The sequence below is a fragment of the Lycorma delicatula genome, chromosome 10, assembly GCF_047948215.1.
Source record: "Lycorma delicatula isolate Av1 chromosome 10, ASM4794821v1, whole genome shotgun sequence".
In the NCBI taxonomy this organism is placed as follows: domain Eukaryota; kingdom Metazoa; phylum Arthropoda; class Insecta; order Hemiptera; family Fulgoridae; genus Lycorma; species Lycorma delicatula.
Genome location: NC_134464.1, coordinates 38,414,464 through 38,427,060, shown reverse-complemented (window position 1 = coordinate 38,427,060; position 12,597 = coordinate 38,414,464). Strand labels below are relative to the sequence as shown.

Genomic DNA, 12,597 nt, shown 5'->3' with positions numbered 1-12,597 from the left:
TCAAAATCTCTATTGTTTCTTTGACAGGAATTTGGGATGTAGTGCAGCCGTCAAAAGAAATAAAAATTTCACAACTCTATTTTAACTGGCTTTAAGTTTTTTTGAGGAAATGTAGTTTGCCATTAATGGATCACAGTTAATTCACCTCAATTTCTCTTTGGAATAAACAAATTATTGTTTATAATCAGTTAGCTTCTCAAGTGGAATCACAAAAAAGGAGTTCTTATGAATTTTAGTATGTGTTTTCATCTTGGACATTTTGTGAAATTCTTTTATCCAAAATCACATTTAAGCTGATTAATAATGTTTTTTCTTCCGCAGTTGAGCTTTCAAGATGCAAATTAATTTTACCCACTCCAGATTTAATAAACCTTCTAGTTCAACCTTTTCTGTTTCATCAGGATTTTTAATACTGATTTTAAAATCCACTATAAATTCTCTGAAATCTGCCTTAACATCTAAGCCAAACTTCAAACCTTAGGACAATAAATCCATCTCGTTTTTAGAGAACTGTACAGATGACTGATTATTACCGATGTTTGTTTGCCATTAAAATCACTTTTAGGGATGAATTCATTTGGTATTATACAGTTGTAAGAACATTAAATTGTTACACATATCCTTAAAATTTTATTCATGGACAAGGATGTTTAAAAAGATTAGTTTTATATTCATGTTTCTTTATTTTTCGTGAGGTAGATTTTGTCTATGTAACATAAAAAAGAGGCATGAGTAAGCAGATCTGATTGAGTGTTTAAATCATTAGATAAATATTTAAACTAAATTTACATTTTCTATTAAGATTGCCTGAAATGACAGTAGTTATATTTCTTTTAGTTTTGTTCTTTAATCTTTAAGAAAATACTTGTTTTACAATTTTTTCTTATGATTTATTTATTTTTTATTTTTATTGTTTATTTTATTTATCCATTTGCATATTTTTACTTCCTTGTACAAAGTAGTTAGTACTGTGATCGCGAAAAATTTCAGTTTTCACATTTCAGCGGAAATATCCATTTTGACCATCCCCGAATCTATATTGACTAGTTTTGACATGACGTCTGTACATAATTATGTATGTGCATATATATCTCGCATAACTCAAAAATGATTAGTCGTAGGATGTTGAAATTTTGGATTTAGGACAGTGGTAACATCTATTTACGCACTTCCCTTTTTGATTGCAATCCACTGAACCAAAAGTGTCCAAAAAAGCCCAAAATCCAAAAAATTTGGATTTTAGACTTTTTCTTAAGTTCAGTAATAAGCACTCATTGAGAGCTTTTTAATATCATAAGTGGTACTTATTTTCATTGGTTCCAGAGTTATAGCCAAATAAAATTTTAATTAATGAAATATTTAGATCTTACAAAGGGAAGGCACATCGGTTCCAATCAGACTTCATCTCCTTTTTTTTTTAATTTATATATATTGATTTATTAATAATTATTAACCTCTGATTGTAAAAAATTACAATAAATAATAATTACAATAAAAAAATATCAGAGTTATTAATAAAATAGAATTTTATCTACTTTTCATTAAAAAAAAAAAAAGTGTATATATAATTTAATAGGCGTTGAAAGAAGTCATGTGTTGTCCAAATCAGGTTTTTTTATACATATTTTTTTACAGTGTCTACTGATAATTATTTGGTAAATGGCATTGTAGGTTTAGTTTTGAAGTAAAAATCTTTTGTAGCTAGTTTTTGGGCATTATCGTTTTTCCAATTTATTTTAATAAGCTTTTAGCATAGCTTCTTACTTGTTTAATGTTACACTGATTTTTTTAAAATTAAAGTTTATTTTGCCATTTAATTTTTACTTTATAATATATATTTAATAAAACTAATAATTTATTTTTTATTTCTTAGGAAAAAGTACTAAAATACCAAAGGAGAAAGGTATGATTAAATACACAAAATTGAATTAATAATAATAAATTGAATTAAAGATGAATAATATTAAAATAAAATTTTTATTATAAATCTATAATCTAAATAAATCGAATATTAATTTAATTAATTTATGTAAACACAGTTTAGTAACATTTGAAGTTAAATTTAAAACAATTTATGATTAAAACTAATAACTTTTAATAAAACTAATAATTTATTTTTTATTTCTTAGGAAAAAGTACTAAAATACCAAAGGAGAAAGGTATGATTAAATATACAAAATTGAATTAATAATAATTTGAATTAAAGATAAATAATATTAAAATAAAGTAAAATAATTTTTATTATAAATATATAATCTAAATAAATCGAATATTAATTTATTTAAACACATTTTAGTAACATTTGAAGTTAAATTTAAAACAATTAATCATTAAACCTAATAATTTTTAATAAAACTGATAATTTATTTTTTATTTCTTAAGAAAAAGTACTAAAATATCAAAGGAGAAAGGTATGATTAAATATACAAAATTGAATTAATAATAATAATTTGAATTAAAGATGAATAATATTAAAATAAAATTTTTATTATAAATCTATAATCTAAATAAATTGAATATTAATTTAATTAATTTATGTAAACACAGTTTAGTAACATTTGAAGTTAAATTTAAAACGATTTATGATTAAAACTAATAACGTTTAATAAAACTAATAATTTATTTTTTATTTCTTAGGAAAAAGTACTAAAATACCAGAGGAGGAAGGTATGATTAAATATGCAAAATTGAATTAATAATAATTTGAATTAAAGATAAATAATATTAAAATAAAGTAAAATAATTTTTATTATAAATATATAATCTAAATAAATTTAATATTAATTTATTTAAACACATTTTAGTCACATTTGAAGTTAAATTTAAAACAATTTATGATTATAAAAATAATAATCTTAATAAAATAAAATAATATTTAGTTTGCGTGATCTAATTTTGTAATTCACCTCAGTAATTTTATTTAATAATAAAGCACTAGCTTCAAATCTTTAATGGACAAGAAAGGACTTGATACATAGTGTATTTTTGACACATTACAAAATTCATTTCTCGCATTCATTCTTAAAAGTTGAAACAAAGTAATTGTAATTAGATGTTATCTGTTAGAATCAGACTTCATCAGCTTTTTTTTTTTTTTAACCTCTGACAATAAATAATAATTCAATAATAACAATTAAAAATATATATATATGGAAAAATATCCAAAGTTATTATTGAAGTAAATTTTTATATATAAAAATTTAATGAAAAGTATACTTTTCATTTTAAAAAAATGTGTATATGTGATTTAGTAGGCGTACAAGGTAGTAATGTGGTGTCTTCGTCAGATTTAAAAAAATGTAATTTACATATAATAAAAAGTATTTTTTTTTTTTTGTCTTCAGTCATTTGACTGGTTTGATGCAGCTCTCCAAGATTCCCTATCTAGTGCTAGTCGTTTCATTTCAGTATACCCTCTACATCCTACATCCCTAACAATTTGTTTTACATATTCCAAACATGGCCTGCCTACACAATTTTTCCCTTCTACCTGTCCTTCCAATATTAAAGCGACTATTCCAGGATGCTTTAGTATGTGGCCTATAAGTCTGTCTCTTCTTTTAACTATATTTTTCCAAATTCTTCTTTCTTCATCTATTTGCCGCAATACCTCTTCATTTGTCACTTTATCCACCCATCTGATTTTTAACATTCTCCTATAGCACCACATTTCAAAAGCTTCTAATCTTTTCTTCTCAGATACTCCGATTGTCCAAGTTTCACTTCCATATAAAGCGACACTCCAAACATACACTTTCAAAAATCTTTTCCTGACATTTAAATTAATTTTTGATGTAAACAAATTATATTTCTTACTGAAAGCTTGTTTAGCTTGTGCTATTCGGCATTTTATATCGCTCCTGCTTCGTCCATCTTTAGTAATTCTACTTCCCAAATAACAAAATTCTTCTATCTCCATAATCTTTTCTCCTCCTATTTTCACATTCAGTGGTCCATCTTTGTTATTTCTACTACATTTCATTACTTTTGTTTTGTTCTTGTTTATTTTCATACGATAGTTCTTGCGTAGGACTTCATCTATGCCGTTCATTGTTTCTTCTAAATCCTTTTTACTCTCGGCTAGAATTACTTACATCAGCAAATCGTAGCATCTTTATCTTTTCACCTTGTACTGTTACTCCGAATCTAAATTGTTCTTTAACATCATTAACTGCTAGTTCCATGTAAAGATTAAAAAGTAATGGAGATAGGGAACATCCTTGTCGGACTCCCTTTCTTATTACGGCTTCTTTCTTATGTTCTTCAATTGTTACTGTTGCTGTTTGGTTCCTGTACATGTTAGCAATTGTTCTTCTATCTCTGTATTTGAACCCTAATTTTTTTAATAAAAAGTAATATAATATAAAATCAGCTTATCGGTAGATTAAAATTGATTAAATGCTTACCAATTAGATTAAAATAGAATAAATTTCTTAAATTATATTTTACCAAAGGTGTCATGTTTGCAAAACTTAATTTTTAAACGTCTCGTTAATACACAAAACTTAAAAAGGCCATTTTTATTTACTGACATATATACTTTTCTGTTCACTAAAGTCAAATTTTAATGTAAAATAAATTGCATTTCCTTGGTAATAAATGGATAATATATATATATAGAGTGAAGTCTGGGGAAAAGTATGTGTAAAAGAATCAATAAAAATTTGAATTAGATTTGTAGGTCATATGTTAGATTTAGGACTTGGCTAGATTTAGGTCTTTTGATAATATAAAGAGATTTTTAAGAAATTTAAATTATGAGCAAAAATTAGAATGCCTAAAGCATTGTTATTGGTGTGCCATTCTCAGCCGACCACGCTTCGCCCTGCACCGATGACGTGCCAAGAACGACACAAAATAAAATGAAAAATGAAAATGTTTTACAAAATTATTACTAAAATTCTGATTTAGTTTGGTTTTTTGAAGGATCTTTTTAAATGAACTGAAATACGCTAAGAAATTTGAATGTTTGAATAAAGTTAAATTTTATTGGCATAATTTGCCTTAGAAATAATAATTTTTATGTTGGGATTCATCCTTTGATGGCGGCCGGACACTCGCTACATCATGAAAGGTGTCTTCATACGCATTCGACTCTCCACTGCGTTGTTTGCCTCACAGCATCCCCGGTCACCGATCTTAATGGCTGGATCCTAGTCCCTCCAAGTCCAGAGTGCGAGTGCTAGTCCGTCTCCTTCCGAGTTCTGAGTGAGAGTGCTAGTGCCCTTTCCACATGCTTACTTGCTGGCCGGAGAAAAAATATAATTACCTTCCCCTTCCAACAAAGTTTATTATGTTACAGCTCGCATGTGCAAGAATGTCAACATCTTAACACTAACACAATGTCACATAATTACATATAAGTTACAATGTCAAAAAACGTTACTTATATTACATCTAATACAATTGAATATAAGTTCAAATAAAGCTAACATTGATACAAGTTACAATGTTAGCTTTATTTTTTTATCCATGAGGTTTGACACACTTCATTGGATGTAACTATATTTAAAATTAAAAGAATAGGTATTGTAGAATGGAATAAGTGATCCTTTGTTGTCTTATAAAATTAGAATGGTATTGACAAACTGATGAGAAATCGCTTAGGTACCATATTTTGTAGAAAACTAATAAAAATTGTTAATTATTTGGTGTTTATAGTATGGCATGCTATTGCCAACATGATTATGCTATTATGAAAAGCTAGATGCGGGACTTGTATCCAGAATTAGTTAATTACCTCATGATATTTGGTTTTTTTTTTCAATGTTGCTTTGTTGTCAGTTACAATTTTATATTATCCATGAGTTTTTGTTTGTTTGTTCAGTTATAGTTGTTACTTTTTAATTGATTTAATTGAGTATTTATTATTTTTCTTTTTAGAAAATATTGATTTAGTAAGAACACTTACCTACTTTCTTCTGTAGATTTCTTAGAAGGTATTATGTTAGTGATATGGTTAATTGATTACTCTATGTTTATTATTTTATTTTACAGTTCCAAGACTGTTAAATATTGAAACTGTAGAGAATATAATGAAACTTTGCCCAATGATAGTTCAAGCATTGTGGGAGTTCAAAAGCCCACTTTTACAACTTCCTCATATTAGTGAAGATAGTCTGAAATATTTTATCAATAAAAAGGTGAGTTCACGTTTAATTTGAAATTTTATCTAATGTACTTCTAATCATAGTTAGCTTTTAGTTGCCGTTCAGATACGAACCAACTTATAATATATCATTGATTTACAGTACATAATAAGTAATAGGAGACCATTGTTATTTCCTATTATCACACAATTTGTGATATCATGAAGTTTACTTGTGATTACTGAAATGCTAGAACCCATCGTTTAAAGTGTGTTAGTACAATATGTTCGACATGAATTGGAAATGAATGACAGATTCTTCTGTAATGTTGTTTTTTATGGTACTTACTGCTGAAAGGTTAGTTGAGAATAATTCATTTAAAGGAATCTTTTATATATATAGAAATACGATGTAATATTCATTGAATGTTGTGGAAGCATGTTTCCGACATTATTTTAGTACTTTGTAAACATGTTTTTTCAACTTGAATTACAAAACAAATCATTACTATCAATTTTGAGAAGGCTGTTGCTGTAATGCAATACACATGAATCTTATTTGTTCAGTTCTCAATGGTAATATTTTTTTAAGCTTTAATAGGAGTAAACATGATTGTGTGAGAAGTTATTGTTTTAATATTCAGTACAGTAAATTAAATATGAATAGTAAAATCATTAATTAGTTCATAATAGCGTATGAACTGCAGTAATTACAAAAGTTTGTGTTTAATATGTTAAGTTTGAACTCTGTGTTTATTTTATTCCTAATTCTTTATTTATTTTAGCTCTTAGTTATGATTTCCTCCCAAATATATTACATATTTAATGCAAGATTATTATTCATGAAAATTAGCTATTTCAGAATTGTATAACAACACAACTTTTTAAATTTATTACTATGGAATTAAAGCTAAATTTCATGCTTGGATGCTGGTTGAAATTGTGTTGTATAAGGGAATTGATGAACATAAAATATAAAGAATATAAAGAGAAAGATGAATACTAACGAGATAGATTCAAATTCAACTTAAAAAAAGATTGTATGAATGAATTTGTCATATAGAAATGCATTTTAAACAAATTCATTACAGATTTGTAATATATATTTTTTCCATTAATTTAGTACATGCAGTCAGAATTTTTTTTCATTACTGTATTCATTTTATTAAAACAACAGAAATGATTGCATTATTGTGTTTAAGTTCGTTTTTAGTAGTAATAAGAAAAATGTTTTATGGTGTAAATTCACATTACTCGTTTAGTTTTTAGATGTCATCCTTTGGCATTTTATGCAGTATTAATAGTTGCCACCTTGTAAAAAAGCTAGCCTCATTGGTCACTAGAATGTACTGTAAGCCACTGCAGCTGGTTAAGGTAGCAGCCGATACAGTTACTTTAGTACCTATCTAAGGAGTAAAGAAGGATTATCTAAAGGAGAGAGTAGTAGAACGGGATGATCAACTGGCAGATGGACTACTTATGGTGGAGTAATATACCTTCTTGTTCAGGACCAAACAGTAACATTTATTTAGTGCTACTTGGGATTTTTTAATTATATATTTTTTTGTTCTTTTTTTAATTTTAGCGTCAAATAAGAAGTATTCAACAGTTCTGTCAAATGAAAAGTGAAGATCGTCGAAGTTTACTGAGACATTTATCTGATGAACAATATACTGATATTATGAAAGTTATTTCTAAAATGCCTTTAATTGATTTTCAAGTGAGATCGGAAGGTCAGTATCATTATTAATGAAAATTTTTTTTTACTTATAAAAAAGTAATAGGTCGTAGAAACATTTTTTTTAAATGGCATTCACATTCACATTTTGATTCACCATTTTGACATTCACATATAATTACATGATTCATTCACTCATTCTCAGAAAGATTGAGTCCAGTATTACAGTAGAAGTGATCTACAAGATTCAGTTACAAAATTTAACTATGGCTGTTAACAATTGATTTTTATTTGTATTTTCTGAACCAACATTATATTGCTGTAATATTCCACATATTAAAGGATTATCACTTTTATAAATGAATCCAAAATGTTTTTTGTTTCTGTATTTTTTAAAGGAGACATCTTCATTACCATGATATATATAGATTGTTCGTATATTTTTTTGTTGATGTAATTAAAAGTTATCAGTTAAAATTTTGATGGTTTTGTGATTTATTTTTTCAAGAAAATATTCAGGATTACTTTTTTGAAGTTTTCATTGAATTAATTTTTTCCTTAATTGTTCTTTAGATTCAACATTATAATTTTTCACGAAGTCAAGAAATATAAGGATGAAATTTTTTTTTGTATGATCATTCTTATGAGTAAAATCAAATACCCATTGATTTGAAAGCAATTTAATATTTAATAGACAGTGAAATTACATCCACTTCTTTCTTATTCATTATATATTTTTAACATTAATTTATGATCTTTAACACAGTCTCTTTCTTGTATTGACCTGAAATCAATCTAATCTAGAAATAAGTGCAAAACTGCATTAGAATTATCAGGATCTATATAAATTTAGGTTTTTTCATAATTTAATTTGTTATATAATGAAATGAAATGTTGAGAGCCTACGTTATTATTCTTTACTATTTAATATGTTGGAACGTTTTTTTAAAATATTTTGACCATGAACGCTGGTGTATCTGCTTGAGAATTGCTTTCTCTTATTGAGCTAATCTACGTGAATCTTTACTAATTACAAGCTTATACTATATTAAAGATATTTCACCACACTGCTAACCTCTTAGTAGAGTGATGTCTTCACCTTTCATCTGGAAGGTTTAAATCTTTCATATTTTTCATTTAGGGAAAATTTCCATGCCACATTCCATTTAGTAGATTAGATTATGGAAGCCATAAAAATCTCAATGAATCTTTCTCTTCTTAGCTCAGAAAAACAAAAAAGTAATTGTTAAAAATAACAGAAAGAGTACTAATTAAAAATTAAATTTTTAAACTCAGAGTACTGTATTGAAAATATTGTGACATGTAGAAATTACATGAAAACTGCATTGCAGATTTGTATCCCTTTATTCAAGCGTAAATATTGAAATGAAAAGGGAGTAGTGTATAATTAAAGAACCCTTGAAGTATGTAAATATTTTTAATGGATTCCCGTATTATCAACTGTAATTAATTAAAATAAAATTTTTAAGGTAAATTTTAAGAAGTTTTCTAATTCTATTTATTCTTATTTGTCTGGTACATAAAGAGTTAAGTCTACAGATTTATATTAAGTCTACATTGCACAGATTTATGTAAATACATGCTACATTGTTTACCATAAAAACAATCTTCTTGATGAAATAACACATCTCTAAAAACTATTACCGTTATGTAGGAATGAGTTTTTATTGATTACTGTGTATTTAATTTACTATTATAATAATCAGACAAATTTCTGTAATTCTTTGAAGACTATCATTATAAAACCCCATTTTCTTATAAAAGAGAAAGTCTTATTTCATCCTTGATGTCCTAATATCCTTGATGTCAAGTTTGCAAAAAATATTTTTAAGAAGGTAAGCTAAATTTTTGACAGGACATGAATTTTTGTTTTACTTGCATCTGAGCACAGATTTAGAAAGGGTTTTTCAATAATCCCTTAAAACAAATTTTTTCTTGTTTCATTGCATCCACAATTTTCAATAATCATGCTGTACAGTTTCTTAATAGTTTTTAGACTATCTTAAAATTTTATCAGAAAATCATTTAAAGGAAATTTATATATATATATATATATATATATATATTTTTTTTTGTTGTAAGAAACCTGATTTGATAGTGAATTTTCATTTCAAGAATTGTAATTTATTAACATTCAATGTGGAAATAAGTAGTTCTGCAGCAGCAGAACAGTGTTAAATTTTATAATATATATATATATAATGTATATTATTTTACTGATTATTCATATTATTCCTCCGTACTGTTAAATTATATTTAGATTTTATTAAATAAATGACCTAATATAAAATATTGAGATAAGACATATCTTACCTCCATGAAAGTACTTTTGCAGGATCCCGCATTCTCAGTCATGATTGAAATAATTGCGTTTTTGCATAATCAAAATTTAAAAATAAAATATTAAAACGATGAAAATATCTGTTAGTTTTTATCAGACTGTTTCCCTCAAACAATGTGTTATGGTTTATCAAATTAAAATTTTGTTCGTATTTATACGTGCAATATTTTTCAAATATATTTAATTTTATGTCATCTACTTAAAAAAATTAATAATAATAATACTTTTATGTGAAAATATTTAAGAAACTAAACTAATAATAATAAAAAAACAAACAATCTGTTTGGAATTTATGAAACTAAATTTAATGATTGCAATAGTATGTATATAGAAAAAACAAATATATTCTTTAAAACTAGATTTTTGAACATTATAGAAATGACAGAAATAATAAATTAGGTTTATTTAGTTTGGCAGATCATCTAATAAACATCTTATTTCTTATATTAACACAAACTTAGAAATATTAGAAATTAATAAAGATCAAATCCTGTTCACTGCAATCCTTTTATTGCAGAACCTTTTTGATGAAAGATAGAGATGTGATCTCATGATCTCAGCAGTTTCGTACCATTTATTTTATGTGTGGTAAATGCAATAATGTTGTTTGGTATGATAATTATCCATAAAACACTATTGATAGAATAAATTGTCAATAGTCTAAGATTCTTTCATGTGTATGACATCTACCACCTAGAAGGGGATTATTTTTTTTAAATTTAATTGCTGTTAAGTAATTTACTTTTATTTATTTAATTATACTATTATTTATTTGTGACATTGCATTATGCTCGATGATGCAATCATTTGCTATAAATGAATAATATTTATAATCTATGTTGATTTTATCCTTCATTAATATAACAATTATTTCAGATACTTTCACTACTTTTTTTTTACCATAATACCGCAAATTTATCCTACTGTAGTGAAAATTTTAATGATATAGATTTACCTACTGCTAATTTCTTTGTAAGGTATAGCGCAGATTTGTGAGTTTCAATTACCTGTTGAACATGTCTTAACATGCATTTTTCTTTGTATTAAAAAAAAAAAAAGAAACATTTTCATTATATTCTGGGTTACCATGGTAGATAGATAGATAGATTATTCCATAATTTAAACAGAAGTATTTGCCAGTTGATGGTATGAGAAATAATAATTAGTTGATATATAAGTGAGTTGTGCGGCGTAACTTGACTGCAGCCAACCATGCAGTTTAATTAAAACGTAATTGTAATAACATTATAAAAAGTTATGAAATATAAGAAATCTGTGGAAAACAAAAACGTAAATTATTGTAACATGTTAAATAACAGCAAATGGTGTTATTTAATTATTACATTTAAAAAATTTTTAAATACCCATATAGGTTAATTTTAGATACCCATATAGGTTAAATATTTCATTAACATTTGAATTAAGTTAAATCAAACTTTCCTATTTTGTTCTGCATTCAAACTTCATGAATCCTTCCTATTCTTCAACTCCAGATCGAAGTTTCATCATTTAGGTTGATGATTAGTTTTTTAACTTAACCATGGCACATTCTTTATGCCAGTAGCCAATTTCAATAACTTTTCACAACATTTTATTCACATGCTATCATCAATAGAAAAAACTTTGTTCAACGAGGGCAATAATATCTGCTGCTTTAAAGGTTAAGTTTGATCTGTCACCCCCTCTTTTATTATTCCCCAGATTAGTTCTATTGGATTTAAATCCAAGTGATGCAGGAGCAGTCTAAGAACCGAATGACCCTCCACATTTAAAATGCTATTAAGAGAATAAGTTACAACTTGATTTGATGCTTGTATTAACTGAAGTAACTCTCCTTTAATCAATGGTTTATCTAGGGAAATATTTTATCTCTTAGCCAATCCTGCATTTCTGCTTTAAGACTTACCATATCTGGAATTTTTTCCAGTTTGCAACAATGTATGGACTGTTACCGAGAACTATTACAGAATTTGGTTTCAATCTTTGCAGACATTTTTCGTTAACTCATTGTTTAAAGTTGTTTAGTTCATATTATCATGGTAGTCACCTATTTTTGAGCTAGTAGTGTATGTCAGTAAAGCATTTGGAATAAATCCATCTTTTCCTCCTGCTTGAATTATAATGACCTTTCGCCTTTGGAAATTGGTGAATGAAGTTCCTCATTGCTGTCGTTTTCACAATTTAGTGGATGAGTGCAAAGTTAATGTAACTTTCATCTAAATATATGATTGGTCTATTTCTTCCCGAAATTTCTTATTAGCTTTCAAATAAAAAATACTCTTCTTTGCTCTATCATGTTTCTCTGTCAAAAATTTTTGGTTATTTGTTGTTTTCACCCACTTTAAATCTTAGATTGTGTAATATAGTCCTTAAACGTTTTTCTCCTCCTTGCAAACTCAGATCATTTTGAATTTTATATTTTAATTTTTTGACTAGGTACTGTTATCTTAAGTAAAAATTGTGAACGAT

At 26.3% G+C, this 12,597-nt stretch overlaps 1 protein-coding gene across 4 annotated transcripts in view; it reads left to right on the top strand.

Annotated features, from left to right (window-relative positions):
• The window catches only part of Sec63 (translocation protein Sec63), an 80,210-nt gene that overhangs the window by 49,241 nt on the left and 18,372 nt on the right, over positions 1-12,597 (top strand). The window contains exons 9-13 of one of the 4 annotated variants that reach the window (XM_075376466.1): positions 1,874-1,903; positions 2,130-2,159; positions 2,638-2,667; positions 5,998-6,143; positions 7,674-7,821. In XM_075376466.1, coding sequence (XP_075232581.1) covers positions 1,874-1,903; positions 2,130-2,159; positions 2,638-2,667; positions 5,998-6,143; positions 7,674-7,821 — 384 coding nt within the window. The remainder of the gene's footprint in view (positions 1-1,873; positions 1,904-2,129; positions 2,160-2,637; positions 2,668-5,997; positions 6,144-7,673; positions 7,822-12,597) is intronic. The other 3 variants (XM_075376467.1, XM_075376468.1, XM_075376469.1) reach the window with 3 other exon arrangements.